General features: G+C 40.6%; 2 protein-coding genes across 2 annotated transcripts; both read right to left on the bottom strand.

The window, feature by feature from the left end:
• Positions 1-235: 235 nt before the first annotated feature.
• LOC139296415 (phosphatidylinositol 4-phosphate 5-kinase type-1 gamma-like) lies at positions 236-13,834 on the bottom strand. Its single transcript, XM_070918816.1, has 18 exons — positions 13,741-13,834; positions 10,453-10,481; positions 10,198-10,287; positions 9,927-10,057; positions 9,705-9,822; positions 7,998-8,150; positions 7,204-7,503; positions 6,802-7,010; positions 6,636-6,719; positions 5,953-6,001; positions 5,690-5,774; positions 5,400-5,573; positions 4,519-4,675; positions 4,331-4,393; positions 3,688-4,243; positions 2,736-2,810; positions 1,396-1,482; positions 236-247 (listed from the first exon to the last, which is right to left on the bottom strand). The coding sequence occupies exons 1-18, from the start codon at positions 13,832-13,834 to the stop codon at positions 236-238; spliced, it is 2,466 nt and encodes an 821-aa protein (XP_070774917.1).
• Positions 13,835-14,982: 1,148 nt separating this feature from the next.
• On the bottom strand, positions 14,983-18,829 carry LOC139296028 (phospholipid hydroperoxide glutathione peroxidase-like). Its single transcript, XM_070918284.1, has 7 exons — positions 18,764-18,829; positions 17,768-17,862; positions 17,443-17,587; positions 16,965-17,116; positions 15,968-15,992; positions 15,790-15,849; positions 14,983-15,489 (listed from the first exon to the last, which is right to left on the bottom strand). The coding sequence occupies exons 1-7, from the start codon at positions 18,827-18,829 to the stop codon at positions 15,457-15,459; spliced, it is 576 nt and encodes a 191-aa protein (XP_070774385.1). The 3' UTR covers positions 14,983-15,456.
• Positions 18,830-21,090: the final 2,261 nt, after the last annotated feature.

Raw genomic sequence — 21,090 nt, 5'->3', positions numbered from 1 at the left:
GTCTGTGGCAACAGTGGGTTTACTTTTTTTACTAAACTGTATAGAAAACTGAGGTTATTTTAGTTTAGCTCGATTGGTTCATTAAAGACTGTATCTGTTTCATTTTTCTCACACAGCCAACATGCATATAGCTGGTTCAGACTTTCACGGCCTTTAACAACACATGGAAGTTACACCTTTTGACAATTTGACAAATAGGCAGGACAGAAAAATCTTACACTTACATGTCTCCCAATCACACATCAATCTGCATGCAAACACATGCACACACGAAGACATAAGGGCAAGTACAGACTTACATGCATGTGCTTTGCACACAGAGAGTTTATCTACAATTCACAAAAGACCATATAATACTTTTTTTCTTTTGTTTTCTTTTGATCTCTTGGTTGTAAATCCTGAAAAGGTGTAAATGCATGGTTGCTATATCTGCTTTAAAGATTTGGTATTTTCTCACAATAAAATACTCTATGTTTATATATTTTTTAATGATTACATGTGACCGAAATATCAAAAACAGTTATGAAAATGGATTCCTTAATAAGGCATTTTGAACACAACCATTCATTGTCAGATCAAAGTTTCTGAAGTGGACCGCACCACTGGAAAAACTGAACACTGCGCACACACAGCACACAAAACATTAACTGTGTGTTTTAGTGAGTGTTTTCAAACAGCAACTGATGACAAAACAACAGAACATATTTGATTTCAGACGACCTCAGCCACATGTACATTGATAAAGTGCTAAAAATAAAGTCATATACAGCTTTGACATGCCCATAGTGAAAAATAAATGCATGAATAAACTCTGAAGTACTTATGCAATTAGTCAAAAAGAGAAATCACTAAGGTGTACATCCATATTGCATAGCCAGAGCTAGCACAGTGCAGCGTGACTCATGAACACTAAAAACAGCAGGACAGCCAGCAAAATCATCCACAGTGCCACTCAGCTGATTGTACCACGTGATTTAAGTTCATTTCTCTGCTTGATGTCAGTCAGATTGTCCAGGAATTGATGCTTTATGATTTCTTTTGCATAATATTTTGATACGTCTGTTTGTTTAAATTTATGTGAGTGTATGCATGATTGCATTGTTGTATACTTTAATTCATTCCTTTAGTCTCTGTTGGCAAAGCAGGTTTCCACACGCAGCTTGGGCGACCAGCATTAATTCTCATAGTGTCCTGGTGGCTGTGTTAGTAAAACCTCCCAGCTTCTGGATATGGAGACAGCCTCTGGCTCCACTCATCATTGCTGTCTCCACTGTGAGTTACTGGAAGAGCAGAGAGGCAGATAAAGAGGGATAAGTAGGACAAACGCTAGCAGGAGAATAGCAAACTGTTTATTCAGTCATCCTCTGATAAATAATGAATGAACTGTACGCTTACTGTCTCACTCTCCCCGTCTGAGCCCCTTCTGGACTCTGAGCCGTAGTGCAGAGGAGAGTACACCCAGCCCCGGTCCTCCTGAGTCTGCTGTTGTCACATACAGCCAGCAGAGGGCAACAGCAGCAGAAAGGAGACAAGAGGAGAAAGATAAGAGAGGAGTTTGGGAAAGATACATCATAAAGACATTCCTCAGAACACTGAATAGTTTGAAGCTGCGTGGTGCAGTTTTGCATGTTGGGAGCGCCAAACAGCATCAAGATGAATTTTTCAACTGCACTCGTGTGCTCACAATCAGTCTGTGATGACATATTCTGGATATTCTGGCTAACATTGGTGTAATTTCACTTTAAAGACCCTGAAAGCATATTTTCTCAATCAGCGTCTTATTTTGACAGATGGGATCCTCAATAAACACAACATTTTCTGTCAACAATGTCCGAGGAGTTTTGGTTGTTTCACATCAGTGATTTCTGGATTGATATTTTAGCCTTTTTCTCTAAATTGGTGGGACTACATTGGAAACAGGTGATCTCACACACTTCTGTGCACTAATTAGAGTTTAAACACATTTCAATCAAAACCTGATGACAGCTGTGGGGTTGTTTGATTACGTTGCCAGCGCTGTCAATCCCATCTGATCAAACCACACCCACACAGTCCCGATGGAGCAGATTAGCTATTAGAGTTTTTGAAGGTAAAACTTATAATAAATAAAATAATAAATAAAATAATTAAACTAAATAATTAAGAATGTTTCTTCCCCAAACGTTAATTTTGTCACTTATTTAGTCATTAATATTTAATGATTACAGAAATACTTAATATTTGAAATCACATTTTCAGGGGTTTTAAAATGTTCCAAGCGCAGCTTTATCAGGTGATTTCCATCGCCAGAAAGGGAGACTTCATTCTAGTCAAGCGCTTACAACACTAATGAGCTTGTCAGCTCCTCTGTGCTACCTGAGTGCTACAGAGCAGAAGCTTGAGGGATCCCTAAAAGCACAAAGCCACTACAAGCTACAGTTAACTTACTAAATGTAGATCAAGGATCCTTAAACATTTAAATGACCATTTACTGGTAACATGTTACATGCAGATGCATGCTCCATTTAAATGCACATGGGCCTTCAGAAGTTGCAGTTATTAATATGCAGTGGTTTTTTTTGCAGACTTTAACACTAAATAAGTCATGTGAAATGCACTGTAGCTTTATTTTGAAGCACTTCTGAAAATCCATAAGCAGCTGTGCGTGTGACAGTCCCAGTGGAACAGTTACCAGTGATGCGTGGGAACATCTCCTAACATCACAAACGACTGTGACTACTTTGGTGGAGACTTACATTGTAACTCGAGCTAGAGTTTAGCTTACGGCGGCCGAGAACCGGAGAGTACACCCAATATCTGCCATCTGCATACTGATGGATGGACACACACACACACACATATAAACACACAAATGCATGTAATGTGTGCGCAGGAAAATAAAGGGAATTGAATGAGTTATTATACAACGGAGGAGAAAGACGAGGGAGGATGTGAGATGAGAGAAGCCGTTATGATAAAGGAGAGAAAGTGGAGAATGGAGAGTGAACGCTATAATGTACTGTAACAAAAGATTCACAGAGACAGAGAGGATTATGGAGAGCTGTGCATGATTGACAGGGCACATGAATGCAGATTGACAGATATAAACACATCATGCTGTGCAGGAAAGACAACCCCAATGTTTTGCTGATGCACTCGAAAGCATGAACTATGACTGGTGGCAGCCTCGTGCTCTGGAAAAAAAGCATTTTGGACATCAAGAACAACCCCATACAATAGTACGTGCACCCTGCAACACACACACACACTCACACACACACACACACACACACACACACACACACACACACACACACCCCTCACCATCATAACTCTACCACGCTGTCTTGACTGGGCCACTGCAGGAGACCCAGTAGATCAAAGAAAAACAGAGGAAGAATGATCTTTACTCTCTGGAAGAGGACTGACAACAAAACAACACCGAAGAGAGCTTCGTAGAGTGTTTGCAGTCATACATTACATCCTTAGCTGAAGGTTAAAATCATCCTCTATTGTTACATAAAAAGCCTTCAAAATCAAATCAGATTTGAGGTCTTGTTTTGTCTGTTTTCTAGGCTCTTGGCAGTTCACCTTGCAGCTCATTTTCTTTTGTTTCACCACATTGAAACTGGCTTATTATCTCATTTTTAACATCCTGAGCAAAACAAAACAAAACCAAAGCACTGACACATGTTAATGGGGACTTACAAAGTAGATGTCAGACACAGGCACCTCCCCATCCAGTGAGTTGTGGCTGCTGGACACCGATAGCTGATTGCACGATGTACGTGGCGCCTGCTGAGGCACCTGGGGGCTCGGAGGGTGGGAGGAGGGAGGGGTCGAGGGGAGATGGTGAGAAGAGCTGTGGGTGGAGGAGTGAGGAGACGCAGGGCAGATGGGAGTAAACGCCGAGGTAGGAGGGAGGGCGGAGGCGCTCTGAGCTGAAGTGAGAAGTGTGGGTTGCGCAGCAGGACGATAGATTGGAGAAGAAAGAGCGAAAGACTGAGCAGCTGTGGGAGAAGTTAGTGGTTTGGTGGATGGACGGATGGACGAAGCAAGTGTGGAGGACGAGTGGCCAGCTGATTGAGCAGCGGAGGAGGAAGACACAAAGGAAGGAGGAAGGGTGGAGGAGGAACACGCCGAGGATGGACTAATAGAGGGAGGGCTGGATGAAGCAATGACACGCGGCGGATGATCAGGAGACAGATGGCTGGGGGAAGTCATTTCTGTCAACTGTGTGAGCTCCGTGCTCTTTGGGATTTTACTGTGTGAAGCAAGAGAAAGAACACTGTTAAATAGTGTTACACAGGCAACTACCAACATTGTGCTGCTTCTGTATTGCTGTGTGTACCTGAGCTCCACCTCCACTGTTATAGTGTCCTGCTTTTCCCAATGAACCTCAACTTTCTGTGACCTGAAAGTACACAGGACGATACAGGGTATGATATCAGTAGGGAAGGACAGCGCACACAGTACATTATTTTGACAGAATATCATCATTATAGATACATCACTGCATATTCATGTGATTCCTCTCACCTGGCCACACTTGGGGAATGCATTTGTTTCCTGAAGCGCGGGTGCTCTGGTGTATCGAAGGGGGTGGTTGGTAAGGAGTTGTTAGAGGAGAGCGTGGTGGCGATAGAAGCTGTGGTAGCATCTTCAAAGGAAGGAGGGGTGCAGGGTGGCTCTCTCCCTAATATGCATAATTAACCAAGAAATATATAAATATATGTGAGAGATGAAAATACACAAAACAATAAAGAGAATTTAATTTCTTTAAGAAAATCAGGCATAATCAAATTAAATATTTGTGTGTCCTTCAAACCTTTCATTCAAGCAAACCGAGCCATCTAAATGTACAACACTACACAGCCAATGCACTCAAAGCTGTACATGTGATCAGGACATTTATATTCACTTGTTTGACATTTACAAGGTTTGGATTGGTTGCACAACCTTTTCTTAATGTGGTCACAGTCTGTTCATTTCTTACCCCATTTATGAGTGTTGATGTTCACAACACAACTTAGTTCTGTTGCTACTATACATCTGCTCCACAGGGATCCACAAAGGCTCACTTCATTTCATTTAAGGAGAAAATGGAGCTCTAATAGTGTGTCAGAAAGACTCAATGTAACAAGAGAAAACCAGCACTCACCAGTTCACTCTTTATTTTTTACTATTTTATTCAAGCAGCTTTTGCATGTTGCATAGACATTTCCTCACTAGCTTTGATGAGGGCAGCTAACCTTCCTGAACACTGATGAAGGCTACTGCCACATGGCCAAACAATCCTATACTACTGGGTTTAGGTGTTTGATATTAGATGTCCTACTTTCACTTCACTTCACCTCTAATGAACCCTGAGTGTAACACGTTGTGACTGTATATCATTGTGGACACAAGCGATAAACTACCGTTGTCCTCTAGCATGGGGAAGCTGCGGGCTCCTCGTAGGTTCTCCAAGTTGTCCAGGTTTTCCTGCCTGTCATCACTCACGGAGGGACGCTGTCCGGCTGAACCTGTTCCAGCACTGGACTTGGACATGGAGAGAGCCCCTCGTCCTCTCTTAGATGGAGACGATCGCAGTGCTGTGAAGGCAGGACATCGTTTACATGTACTCTTATTCCAAAAAGTAAATGGCATTGTTGTCATCAAACACAACGCACTACAGGAGTATATGGCTCATGCACATCTGTAAACTCACAGCTGCTCTTCCTGAAGACAGTGGTGCTGCAGAATTTGTAGAACCTCTCAGCATAGAAACCAGGTCTGTGAACTGATACTGTGTCCTGTGGGGGGGTGGAGGCAGCAATGAATGATATTGCGTTTTTCATACACAATGGCATTCAAGGTGCTTGTTACATAAAAGACAGACATAGTGACAAAATAAGGCCAAAATATGGTTCAGTGAGGTTTGTTTTGCTTGGATACAGACAGTTACATAACTGTTATGTGAAAGCTACTCACCCCGTCATGGATGAGGGACTTCCAAGAGTGCTCAAGTTTCTTGATCATTCTGTCAGACAAGACGATTCAATTATTTAGTTAAACTCATTCAGTTACTTACTGTGGTTACCTGGTAACTCAGTGCTGAATCGCCAGCTACAGTCCCACTTGCAGTGCATTTTAAGATGTGGATTTTATGCCAGGCACCACACACACACATTTCTTACGTCAACGCTTATCCTGACAACAGCTGTTAAGTGTCTCCTCCATTTGTATTTATTTAAAAACATGTCTGGGATTGCTTTTCCCCCATGATCTCTATCTTTTAATATTCCTTGCAGACACATAATGCCTGGATTACAATGAGCCTAAACCTAATCATTTCCTGACTTTGAAGCCAGAGAAAAATACAACTTTAAAATACAACATTTAATGTATCCTGAAGTGTCCAGACTGAAAGGCAGACTGAAATGACAAGTGCAACCTTACGCAGTACCTCAGACTGAGACAGCAGTAGAGGTTTAAAGTGAAATGTAGGACACTTTAAACACCAATATATCATCATTAAATTAACTTTGATACTTTGGATTCGTCACCATGAAAAGGTGTTAGTGTTTGTGTGTCTTTTTAAATTAAAACCACATTTCTCACGAATCCTGATGCTTAGTGCAGAAGCTCTAACCTCTGAATGTGTTGCTGCCTACCTGTAGGACTGCAGGATGTCAATGATTCCAATGAACAGCAGCAGGCGCTCCCCTTTAACACCCACAGCTGGAATACCACCCATACTGCAAACAAAGAAGAGGACATTACCATCATTTGTAAATGTAATGTGACGATAAAGGCAAACTCTATAAAATGGTGACTTACGTGTCGTCATGGTCCAGTGTGTCCCTGCATGTGGAGCCTCCCTGTATAGACTCCATAGCGGTAGAATACAAGGCTCTCTGAGCTGCGCGCTTCTTTTCATCCCCGCCTCCTGCGGGCGAGCCCTGAGACTGACGCTCCCGCTCTGCTTGGGTCTTGTTGTGGACCCCCAGCAACAAACTGTAGTCCATAATCTTAAAACTTTCCAGAACCTGATGTGAAACACATACATGATATTTCAAAAATATTTTCCAAGCTGAGAAACTTACTTACAGTATGAGTCAGCTACTGAGCAAATAGTTAAATAGTTGATGTGTAGTTGGCTGTGCTCTCTTTGTTAAAATAAAATGAATTGCCCAGTGTTAATCTACTGTTCATCCATCTCTTCCCTCTTGTCTTTCTCACCAGGCAGTCTCTCTGCAGAGTTTTGACCAGAGCGCTGTACGTGTCCTGGTCCAGAGTGAGGCCGTCAGGTACGTCACTCAGAAAGTCCAGGTCTTTAAAAGTGGGTTTGGACTTCTCTCTTTCCTTCTTGGATGCTCGCCTCTTGTATGTGGAGCCCTTCAGATCAAACTTGAGGTGCATGCGTACAGAGCGTGGCAAAATATTGTTCATCACGACAACTCTGATGTTCTTGCCCCCACACTGGACGCAGTAGAGGCCAAAAAACTTTGGCAGCAGCGTCCGGGGGTTCTGATTCAAGTTCTGGAGCAGACATAGGGAAAGAGGGAGGGAAAGAAATATGGTACATTATTTGGTAATAAGGCATGCAAGTCCATGTGTTTCAGCCGCAGAGCCATGCACCTGTCAGACAGCGTGACCCAGCCACAGGCCTCAGTCCATTCTTGTGTGCATGCTTAACCTGTTAAGGAGTACTTAGCCCGGGTCTCGTTCAGGTACAACCTCTCTGCTAATATCTATTACAAAGCCACCTGCTGCCGTCACTGCTGACCGGGGCCAACACCGGGGGGTAAGATAAAGAGGATAAAGATGACTAGTTTTCAGCTGCGTTGCTCTTAAGCACGCACTCATGTACACAATCACCCGACACCCACACATCTAAATCTCTGAATAGACACCCTACAACAAAACAAAACCAAATAACACATATATTGAAAATGTAACATGTACTAACTAACAATTTGGAAATGGCTATTGAAGTGATGCTTATGATGAATGAGGGGCTCGGTGTGACTTACCATATAGTATCCAGGAAGGAGCTTCTGTAGAAACTCCGCCTCTTTGTGCATAACAGTTTTGATGATGAACTCGTCGTCGCGGGTTACGTAGAATATGGAGCCACTAGCTCCTGGGTTGGTCAACTCGATCAGTGGCTCATTACATAGAGAATACTAGGCAAAACAGAGACACAGTGGAACGAACAAAGATTGACAATCTGACCTCCAAAATCTCTAAAAACCCTGTTTCGACATAAAGTACAACAGCCATAAAAGCAGACTTTTTTCATTTTTGAGCTTACAGTCTGTCCCTCTGTTAAAGGTTTTTGAAAATGTAATTTTATGTGAGATGTTTATTTCATCCGAGCTTGTAATATTATCCTGAATTTAACATTTCATGGGTACTGCAGGGCTGCATAGCACTTTTACTGTTGGATCCAACCAAGCTTTCAAATAGCCAACCAAAAGATTAATCCATCTACCCACTCACATGGCACTGCTCATCAGCAGCAAAAAGGGAACTTTGTTTTAAAGTGCAAGTGAGTATACACACACGTACTAAAAGGCGTTCTGGGTGTGGGTGGAAATAATTACACATCTAGAGTAGTTTAAACTGTCCTTTATGGCATTTACACCTTGATGTAGTATCAGTAACTACACTGAAGTGACTAACTTAACTGTGGAAATGTTAATTTCACCCACTTCTTGCTGGTGCTGAATACCGTGTGCACTAGCAGGAATGATGTCAAACTGAGGTGAATCATATCAAACTGCATACATAGCAGCTCAACATAATCACTCCAATAGCATCAGCGGGCTTAAATTTACACTGAATGTCTTCCAGTGATGTAGAGCCGTAAAGACTTTGTAAATAATTAAAACAGTTCTAATGAAGTTGGTTGGAATATGGAGACTTAAAGTAGAAAAAGTGCTCAATGTTTGTAGTTAATTTGCCTAACAAAGTAATTAAATTTTCTAAGGCTTAGTCTACACAGTGCACCCACCCCTCCACCACCAACACAAACACATGGCCACTCTCTGACTGTCTGCTGCCACTACTTGGAGTTTAAAAAAGAAAGCTTTAGTCTGCTAATCTCTCTCTGGCACAGGTAGAATGTGAGCTTAAACGTTCAGCTGAGAACATGTTACCGCGTGTGTGTGTGTGAGTGTATGTGTGCAGACTCACATGCAAAATATATGAGGACATGTGCAACTTTTATTTTTATGTTTGTGAGTGCACAGTTCTTTTTATGTGTGAGGGTGTTTAATGTTCATCCTCACAGCAGTAGAGATCTGGTGCGGCATGGGGAATGTTTCACTCCAATATACATCAAAAAATTATGTATTTACATATGAAATGCAAATTGAAAAATATCATTATCATTAGATCTTTCTTTTTGTGGTCATAGACAAGCAAATTGTAATATAAATCACTGTTGTATAATAATTAGTATAATGTATAATACCCACATACACTGCCTCAATATGGTTCTAGTCTGACTATATAATTAATATTATGAATTGAATACAATAATGAAAAATATTACAACAAAACAGTAGGGTGCTAACAGCTAGTTAACTATCAGGTGTTCTAAAGCAAATAATTATGTGTGATGTGTAAATGTTAGCGTCACAGCAAAAGCTCTATGTAACAGAGAACATTTCACTTTCACAGCACTTTATAAGACATTAAAATACTCTCAATGCCTCAGGAAATAAATATCTCACCAGGTAGTCATCTGGTCGGATCCCAAACAGCTCTCGGAAGTAGCGGAAGGCCACAGGGGCATAGGTTTTAAACCTAAAGTCTGGGAAGTGGTGGGCCGGAGTGAGGTTACTGCCCTCACTGTGTGGAGCAAGACGGGGAAGAGTAACAGAAGATAAAAGGTTACATTAGATACCTGTCACGCGCGTGTAAACGTAAACACACATCCACTCATACCAACGCACCTGGGGAAGAAGATGCTTTCCACCACGTAGAAGTCCTGCATCAGCACATCTCTCTCAGGCTTGGAGCTGAGGTTGCCGACAGTATATCCAATGCCCAGCTGGATGGCCCCTTGCAAGGCAGAGGAGGTGGTCTGGAGGCGGAGAACAGAGAAAAGAACAACAGAGTAAGGTGTGGGTGGAAAGTAAAGTGAAATCGTGACGCCAAGCAAACCTACAAACAGTATTTAAGACAAAAGACAAATAGAGAGACAGATGAAGAGGACAAGGCTACCTTCTTGTATGTTGTCTCTCCAGAGGCATCTACCCTCCTGTGGCCAATCTTTTTCTCATGGGCTGGGCCCGCTCCGAATGGGGACGGCATCTGAAAAAGAGAAGTGTATACGTGATATAGGTACTGAAAATATTGCATGTTGTCCCATCAGAGGTCACATGGAATTGAACCATGCAGAAAACCAATACAGATGAAAGAATGGAAAGAAGAAAGCAACAGAGACAGACGGGTGTATAGTGTGAAGTAGCCTCTCACCTCTGTTATCTGAGACTTCTTGGCTGAATCTGTGGACAGAGACAGAGAGAGAAGGTGAAGAAGGTTGAGAGGTGTCCACATCGGTACATTACTTAGCAATTAATGATTTAGCTGGGAATGCCAACTTTGGCATCAAACTCACAATTGGGTTGGCGATGGTTACACAGATAAATTTAAGCCATCGTAAGGAGTACATGACACTGTTCATACAGCACAATCAACCATTTTAATTCAAATTTATTTACTTAACATTTATTTAACCAAGTTAGCCCCTCTGAGACAAGGAATACTCTCCAAACATAGAAGCTGAAGATAAATTCCCTATGATTTTATAAATCATGTACAATCATCACCATAAAATATCTGATCTATATTTGAATATCTCAAAGTGCACAGAAAAGTGGAACATATATAATTCAATGACAACTGGGGAAAACGCAATCTGCTGAGCAAGAGTGCGTGATACAATCGAAAGCTCCAGATCAGCTACTAATGGACCTTGTGGTGAGATTATTTTAGATAAATTCGTTGTTCCAAATAAATTGGTGGTCAACTCACCAGCAGAAGAGTTCAGTGCCTACAGGTTACCAATTGTTTGATAATCCAGAAAAACAAGAGACATGCAGCAAAAACTCCTGGCTAAACCAAAACAGACCACTGCAGAGTGCAGTCACCGTTTTCTATTCCTGGATCAGTGAGATTTGTACCTAGAAGGTAAAAAGTCTATTGGATTGACTTCCTCCCTAATCTGAGTGTTGCCATTGGCTAAAGTCTCCAGATCACATCGCCAGCCAATCACATATGAGGATTTGGAAGAATCTTTCCCACTGACATGAAGGACGGAACTCGACTGTGTCAGTATATAAACAAGGAGAAGAGAGCAGGAAGAAAGGAATGAATGGGAAAAGATACAGTTCATAGTACTTCATAGTACTACAAACTACTTCATCATGCTAAATTTCAGGTCATGTGAGGTTGAAGATTAAGGAAGTGCAGCTGACAGAGCACGGATAATGAATCTTTAAGCCATGTTAAAGTACAGCACTAAGGCGCGACAGAACACAATAACAGTTGAAATACAATATAATGTATAATAATAATGACATCTTGTTGGTGGGTCAGTAGATGCAAACATAATACAAGAATCATATAATCTTAATTCTTAAAAAAAACAAAAACAATATGCAGCATATTTGATTAAAAATCCTGACAACAGCAAGTTAGTACGGTCCTCTGGAGTCATGTACACGTGTACCGATACTATGCTAGTGGCTCTGTGAGGCTGTTCTTAGGCACAGTGATGCTAAATGCTAACATCAGCATGCAAAAATGCTCACAATGATAATGCAAACATGCTGATGTTTAGCAGATACAATGTTCACCATTTTAGTTAAACATGCTATTGTGCTAACATTTGCTAATTAGCACTTAACAAAAAGTACAGCTGAGGCTGATGGGAATGTCATTCGTTTCGCAGATATTTGATCATACACCACAAAATATTGGTTTATTGTAAATCAAAATTTTGTCCTGATGATGGCGCTAGACTACAAGTCACCAAATTTATTCTAATTCATCATGAGGGAGACATGGATGTCTGTACCAAATGTCATGGCAATCCATCCAATAGTTGTTGAGACATTTCACTCAAAACCACATACTGAACCACATGGTGGCATTAGAGGAAAAGTCAGGGGTTGCGTGATTAGAATCAATTAATTGTAATTTTTTTTTTTTTTAACTCTGGGCACCATGAATGTTTGTTGTAAATTTCATGGCAATGCATCCAATATGTGTTGATATATTTCAGTCTGAACCAAAGTGATGGACCGACTGACCTAACTACAGACACCATGCAACTGCAGAAACAAAAATAAGTGGGTTTTCATAATTTCACTGATTTCTTTGTTTCTTTTGGGCCCTTTCATGCAGTGACAGGACACACGCAGCTGGCCACACCTGTAACCTGCAGATTAACGCTGCACCAAAGCCTGTCGGGTATAACAATGAGAAGGAGTATCCTGTGGCAGACGCAAACACAAAGAGTCTCTGTGGGATTAGGGTCAGGCCAGAATAATGTGTCACTGAGCTGCAAGCAACAAACAGGACAAACTCATTGTAGCATGTCTGATTACTATGTGAGAAACACATTACCTGTTGAGGTTTGTTTTGAACGTAAGGAAATGCATATTTACTGAAAGCTCACTTAGATATTCCCGTAATGAAACATTTTCTGCCAATGTTAACAGAAGTATGCCTTAAGGCCTGTGTGTGTGTGTCATAGTAAAGAGGATTAGATATCCCCCCGCTGAGAAAGTGGCGGCCTGTTGCTGTGACATTAATGTGACGCTAAACGCAGGAGTAGATTTTTATGCCGCGAGGCTCACTGCACACAAGTATAATCTGGTGGATTTAATAATAATCATGTGTGCACAAACATCCAACGTAAACTGCGTATACATGAGAACCCACATGCAAATGTTGGACCTGCTAAACTGATGAGGACCGCATTTGCTTTCTTTCTTTAACATTTGCACATACGGTAATTATCATAAACCTGTCATGCATCTTCTGTCATATTTGTAGCCGTGACATCCACAGCGATGCTTGGAATTGGTACCCACGCGGGATTAGTACCCACACCAGATTATGTAAAGCACTCTTCAGATTTAGCTGGGAAGAGGAAGAGAGAGATGGTAAGAATTATGAAGACAGATAGAGGTTGAGGGGAGGAGCAACATGACACCTGAGAGACCACAGTGTGTGTTCAATATAGTGGCTGCTGTACATACAAATGACTTCTGTATGAATGTGTGTGAATACCCTACAAGTAAATAGCTCTACACTCGTTTAGGTAAGATGTAACACTGCAGCTCCACTTTATCAGGTCTGGTGAGGGTGACTGTGACAGTGTGCACCTTGTGCTGGTGCCAGCCTGCAGTGAGCCACTGACACTGTGGGCCATTTACAACAGAGCAGCAGTGACTTGAATCTTGACACTGTTATCTAAGCAAGCAATTTATTATTCATTTCCACAGTTTAGGTTCCTCCAACTGCAATCTTCTGTGTCTGCTTTAATGGTAAATATCTTTTTTTCCAATTGTAGTCAATGTGCCGAGCTACACTGACATGACTGTATAGTAGGATGCTGCCCACTTATGTGTAACTTCTATCTGCAGTGCACCTCCGTTCACCTGCAGCTGTCTGAATGAGCCCACCACAATGATGGGACTATTCGTCGCTGACAGACAATAAATAACTCTAACGCCAACTGAAAGACATACGAACCGGTGTCCCCCAGGTCAAGCTGCAGACAGAGGTCGGCGGCCGCTTCCTCACTCGTCCTCCCGTCATCCCCGGTTTCCGCAGTCCACCCGTCCATCTCCCGGACGGTTCCTGACGACGACGCGCAGCCGTTTCCTTCCTCAATGAGAACACGACGTGGCGGTATGCGCTGCTTCGAAACGATCCAATAATCCCGTCATTTCCCCTTCTTCGGTTTTTACTGCTACAATTACAGACTACATAACTCCATTAATGTGTATTTGTCGCTCTATATGGGTAAACGCGGTGACACGTTCAGAGCCAGCGGTGCTGATCATCTCTGCCGCTACTGTGAGTCATCTACCTCACGCAACGGCTGATGCGCGTGCCGCTACAGCATCATCCTCCTAACCCCACAAGAGAAACCGTTTAACATCGTCATACGAGCCATTTTCTACATTTTCATCTCATATTTAATCAGGTTCTCTATTTAATGGGGAGTAGTATGGAATCTCAAAAATAGTCGTCATGAAAATAAAAATACTCACCACCACAAAGTTACGAGATAAATGGAAATTATGACTTACTGTCAAGTCAGAATTATGATGGAGGCTACTACATTTTTTGACTTGAGACAAGTTAATGTTTTTATCTTGTCTGTTTTAATCCATTTTGCTCCAAATGGCTTCCACAGTGTAGCCGTAGGATAAAGTGCTTTAAAACCTACATCTACATGGAAACGTTTCATCTTACGGGTCCGTATTTTCCTGTTCAGTTGGTACACTTCCGATTAATTCAATCCTATGAAAGGCTAGTCTAACCTTGTCTCTTTTAGTCAGTGCATAGCACCGGTTAGCTGAACTTTGAAAATGTTAAATTTGTCTACAAGTAAGCATACCATGCAACATATTTTCCAATAATAAATGAATACATTAATATTTACTTTGGTTTGGTTTGAACGTACTCTTTCTCTTGAGGAACTTATTATTTTCCCTACAATTTCTACATAGCTACTTCCAGGAAACTTCCCGGGCAATTATTAGGATATTATAGACCCGTTTCAGGTCATGATGTACATTTTGTCAAACATGTCAAACCAAATAAATGATAACGATAATGTGTATCTTTGCAAAACCTTGCACCACTTATAAAATATCTATCTAAACAAATAGGCTATTTGCACAAACAAATAACATGAAATGACAATAAATAGACCACTATAGTAACCATTCACAAAGCCAGTAGGTGAGCATGACTATCGCTCAAATTAGATTCTTTTAATAGGTGCAATTAAATTGACAAATTAATGTACAGCATTTATTTTCCAATTTCATCACGATTAAATAATATTATCAGTAGCTTTTCAGAAATCAGTGAACTGTATGGCATCTTATAGTATGTCCTTACATAAAACTGACATTGACACATGAACAAACTTGTCACTTAACATTCAGAGAGGACTGGATGGTATTTGTGTTGGAAAAAGGAATGGCTGTTCTGAGTTTGAAGTAAGATGTGAAGTGCCTCTACTCTGGGTAACGAGTGAATGTCCTCTCACATGGTCTTATGGGTTTGGTGCAGGTGGGTTCTGGAGGTTAGTTGCACGCTGGGGATCATCAGGCCTGCCCTCCCCAATATTGGGTTTACAGACAGGCCGTCACTGGTCCAGACACACACACCAGTACCCTGAAGTCCATGGGAGAGGTCAGGAGTCAAACAAACACATAGGAGACAGTAGTATTACAGGTACGTAGGCAGGTCCTTCTCCACCGCCTGCAAAGAGAAATAAGTTGAAATTTTAGAGATGAACTGTTCACTACAAATCTGAACAATGATTATTAATCACCAGTTCTTCTACCCTTTTAATCCATCCTTTTTATAGTCTTCTTTCACTCGACATCAACATAGACTACGAGAAACACAATGCAACAAATTATCTGAATAAACTCCCATGGGTGGAGATTACATAACAAAGTTCTAACTAAACCATTGTATGCTCCAACATCATGAAAAGGTGCTACATTTCACAGCATGCACAGAAATATTACTAAAAGCACAGCGAGTGCCACTTACGCTGGGATCTTCTGTTGGGCCGTATCTCTTCACCACTTGTCCTTCTCTATTGATCAGAAACTGGAATAACACATCAAAATATTAGCATAACATATTTTTCATGCAGCTGAGGAAAGAAAATTTTAACCAAAGATGCTTCTTAAAAAGGGATAGTATATATATATATATAGCAAATTACCTTTGTGAAGTTCCATTTTATATTACTGCGGAAAGAGAAAAAAAATTGTTACAACACAACCAATTATTCAGTTCATAGAATAACTTCTCAGCCTACTCCTACAGCACAATCAACTTCTCCACTGCGCATTTGTACGCTCAGTATAACACTTGTATTTTCACCCAAATATGGTTGAATGCATCGCTTCAGGCTCAGTCCTCAAGCAGGGGTGTGTGTTGGTTTTTGGGCCACAAACACCACCTTTTAAGCCTACATGGAGTGAATGGTTGTTACTCGAAAGACATTTTGAGTAACAAACTTTTCAACACCAGCTCACTGTCGGCTGTTGCAATGAGGTGATAGTGATAGGATAATCTCTTCAATGATGAAAAAAAAAAAATTGTGAAACATTTCACAACCTCACCCAAAGTGAATAGGAAGAAAGTAGTAAGATGAAGTAACAGAAACTGAACAGGATGTGTATGACACAATGTTCCCATTCCAGGGTCTTACGGATATAAACGACAGCCCGTTTCCCAGTTAGGTTAGTCAAATTTAACACTTACTGAATTCTAAACAAAAGGACTATTAAGAAATTATAAATAATATAAAATATATTAAAACATTATCAGTATCTCCATATATCTCCAACTTACATGTGGCTCTCTTTCAGTGTATTTATTTGAACCAACATGGGTCCTATTCTTGTAGTTTTGGCCACCATTCCCATCAGTTGTGGGAACTCATATATATATATATATATATATATATATATATAACAGGAATTATGGCCATAACTATGAATAAGGTTATAATCTTTTTTCCCCTTTAACTATGTTGCTCTTTTTGCAGGATGACACGAATATAAATACACAGTCCACACTTTTTATGAACAGAAACTCATTCAATACAGTGATGTACTGAAAACAAAGCTCATTAATGATATAGCACACAGGGTCTAAGCAGTTATTCTAACCAACTCAAAGAAACGTAACAGAGACGTAGGGCAATAACTTACTTTCCAAAGGTTCCTTTGCCTTTGGGCTGTACCTTCATCCACTTCCACAGAGGGTCAGCGTTGTCTCCATTCACATCAATCTTACTGAAGAGGTCAAACTCAGCGTTGTAACCTTTGGCGAACTCTTTAATCTCTGCATCAGTCCCTGGCTCCTGGACCATACAAAGAAAATCAAAGTAAGAAAATTGGAAAGTTTTCTGAGCTAATAAACCTTTACAAAGCATTTAGGAATGTATGTAAAACACGCAAGAATGCAGTTTACATGCTTGTTTGAATTGAATGATGCAAAAATGTATAATTATTTAAATGGCCTCCATCCCGACAGTCACTTTATTCAAAAAGAACAGTGATCTGGAGGAAAGGTTTGGGTTAACAGTTCAAGGGTCATGTGCGTTGTGTATATATTCATGTGACAGAGCACAAAATAAAGAAAATAAAACAAACAAAAGCTGTGTTGTCATCAGTTTATCCTTGTTACCTGTCCTCCAAACTGGTTGCATGGGAAGCCCATGATGCGTAAACCTTTCTCAGCGTAGGAGGCGTGCATTCCCGCTAGCTGAGTGTAGTTTACCTTGGTCTTTCCTCATTTAGAGGCTACATTTACGATGATGCAAACATACCCCCTGGCAGAGAAAAACAGAACACACAAGATTATTGTTAAAGTATTGTTATTGTTAATTTTTGAGTAAAAAATTCTGCAAACTATGGCTTATTTGTGAAATTTAAACATGACAACTGCAAGTAATCCACTTCAAACTCTATGCAAGTCACTAATTATTAATTATGTTATACATATATTTTACCTGTATTTCTCAAGAGACACCTCATTGCCATCTATATCCTTGGCAGAGAACTCGTATATTGATTTGGCACTCTGCCAGTCTCCCACCTGAGCACACTGTGTAGAGGTGAAGAATAAAAAAAATGGTACATAGGTGAGAGGGTGCGATTGAGTAAGACAGCTGAAGGTAGGGCTAAAGTCCATGGAAACAAACCAAAGGGCAAAAATTAGTCAAGCCTAAGATGAATCAGATAAACGGGAAGAAAGATCAGGAAGTTAACCACTGCCCTTGACACTCAGAGCACTTTGGCCCATTTGAGTCATAATTCATGTAGCTTCAATTGAGCTACATCCAGAACAGTTTTAGGCTGAAACACCCACAATTAGTCACCTGCATGAGGGGGAACTTGGTCATTGCAGCAGCAAAGGTCTCTCTCACTCATGAGCAGGAGAGACAGAACAGCCAAAACAAGAAACTTAGTGAGAAGATCTGACGTTAAATCGTTAGCGAATCGCCGCTTTAACAATTGCCTTGCGTAACAACGAGGAAATCAATGATGACGCACAAACCGTGGATTTACATCACCTGGTTTATTGATTATCACCACGGATTATTAGCAACTTCAACGGCATCCTTATGCCTTCACGTTATATCAGCGCTAACGCTACAGCACAGCCAGCTAACAACACCAGCCACGCGTTCATAACAGAGAAACAGAAAAGCTACAGTTACATTTGCGTGACTCGACCGTTGACTCTAACCGTTAGCTAATTAAATTGAGTCCCTGAACGTTTAACTGACGTTCGAATGCTAACAGTATCCTTTTTACACGAAGCTAGCATGAGCGGCTGCATCTACATCGGACCCATTTGTCCGTTACACCGTATTTAAAAATAGAAAATCCTAAATCTGACCTACACATGTCGTTCGGCATACAGGCAGCAGCGGATACGCACATATTTTGGCCACAGCACACATAAAGAGATAGACATTTGTTACTGTGCTCCAGATACTTACCATGCTTCTCAGTACTCCTCTGCTCCCCACTAGACCCAACAACACTGACGGTCTCCAGAGCCACATGGCGGCCACAGTGACGACAGCTGTCACATGACCTGTTAACACCGCCCACTGGCTCAGCACTGGGAAGAGCTGTCCCTTTCCAGTTCTCTTAAATATGTTTTTTGTTCACACATAGCAGTTTGAGCTTTTGCTGTTTTAAATTTGAATATTTACATTTAAATCTGCAGTAAAATGTTTTTTGGGTCACTTGGGGGCAGCGGAAAGTGGCGAACACAGCATTGACGTATCAGCTTTTAATTACATTTTTTTTTATATAATATAGAAGAAAAGATCAAAGCTATTATATTCCTATTGTTAGATTTATTCAATGGATAAGAAAGTCATTTTTAAAACAAACAAGCTAATTTGCCTTTATTTTTTTAAATAAGGAACTGCACTAGTGATGTGTATTATTTGATACTAATCATAAAAGTAGTCTTTTCAGACAATGATATGCAGTACAAAGTTGCTACGTATGCAATAGGTAAACAACTAACAGATGTTGGGGCACCTTAAAGATAAGATGCATTGTTGTTTAGACGAGATCTTTCTTTGGTATGTGAAAGGTTATCTCTGAGAGGTTAAGGTACGTGAAACATCATTTAGAGAGGTCTCTTTTCTGACCCCTAGATAGGGAACGGAAGTTTACAGACTCGTGTGTTGTAGTAGGACCCCATGTATGTCTAAATGTATAAAAGACGAGCTTGAACAGTGTTCGGGGCAGCAGTACTGATTTGGCTACGGGTGCTGTCCAGGCTAAGATGCGCATGCCTGTTGATCCTGATCTTTGATGCAAATAAAGAATATTATGTGAAAAGTCAGTATCAGCGGAGTTTCCTTCCACCATCGGACCATCGCCTACATCTGGGGAATGAAGAAGAAATTAACGACACTAGCTAGTTGCAAAAGTCTGAATCAGCAACAAAAGTGGGAAATTAGTAGTATTGATCCACAGTCACACACGTTATTCGATTTAAAGTAGGTACCAACATGCATTAGAAGAATGAGCTATGTTAGGACTGCACATTATATTAGTCAGCAAATATAACTGGACTGGTCTTATACCATGTCTTTATGTGTTTAATATTGGCAACTTTATACACGTTTTAGTTTGATTCTGATCGAGACATTTTGAGTTATCTGATTTATCTTGTTTGTCTAACTGGCTGTTATTGCTGCTTATCTTGGCTAGAGCACTCTCGAAGAATACGTTTTTAATCTTTAAACTTAATAAAAGTTCTTGATCACATAGTTATGAATGAGGAGGAGCTGATAGAATTGCTGAGAAGACAGCATTCTGCAGGTTATTTTCTAATTCACTGTAATGTATATTGGTGGTGCAAGTGAAAGGTTTTACCTATATGAAAGAAATGTCAATATATATTTTCCTGGTAAAAAAAATAGGACAATGAGGGGACACAATGACAGACTTCCTGTCTTCTATTAGCAGCTTGAGTGTGAGGTTTGTGCTCACCCACTCACTGGGGAGGAACCATGTGACTACTTGGGGAATATGACATTTGACTTCTTGCCTAAACATGTTTGCGCAATGGGAAAGAGTCCGCTGCCTTGGGAACATTGGACAGCAACAGAGAGCAGGCGCATACACAGTCATATTTAGTCAAAGGCTAATGATGCATGATGCTTATCTGATCTTAGGAACCTATAATTATTAATGTTTATGTGCTGTATTCATAGATTTGACAAACCAGCTAAAAGGAAGGGAGACAAGCCAAGTTTGTCAAAAAAAATAAAGTTCCCCCTCTTGGGTCAGTACATTTATGTATACTGTACATAAACACATTAAGATAAGATAATATTTTTTATTTCATGTAAACCATTGAGGGTTGAAAAAAAGTTTGTTCCTGTATTAATGTTATTTATTTCTGTGTGCCCCAAATGAGCCACATTCTTCTTTTTTTGCTGTCTTCCCTTCTGTCTAAAGTTTGAAAACAGTTGGTATGTTCAGTATTGATGTGCCAAAGTTAAGAAACTATAATGGCACTGTAATTTTACTGTACTCAAATAACATTAACAATCACTTTGACATTTGTGAATCAAAAGTGAAAGGTATTCATGATCAGCAGTTATCAGTTATCAAAGATGTAGTTTTGTTTTTCTTCCAACAGAGGGCGTTATCTAACTGTAAGAAAGACTGCTGTGCGGAGTTCATGACAATCATGTCTGGATGCAACACTTGCAAACTTATGCTGAGAAGGAAGGACGAGGTTGACATTGTAGAGAGATGTGATTAAAGATTCTGTAATGTCTGAAGGCAGTTT

This window comes from Enoplosus armatus, chromosome 14, assembly GCF_043641665.1.
Source record: "Enoplosus armatus isolate fEnoArm2 chromosome 14, fEnoArm2.hap1, whole genome shotgun sequence".
Lineage (NCBI taxonomy): Eukaryota > Metazoa > Chordata > Actinopteri > Centrarchiformes > Enoplosidae > Enoplosus > Enoplosus armatus.
This window is presented reverse-complemented; position numbering and strand designations above follow the sequence as displayed.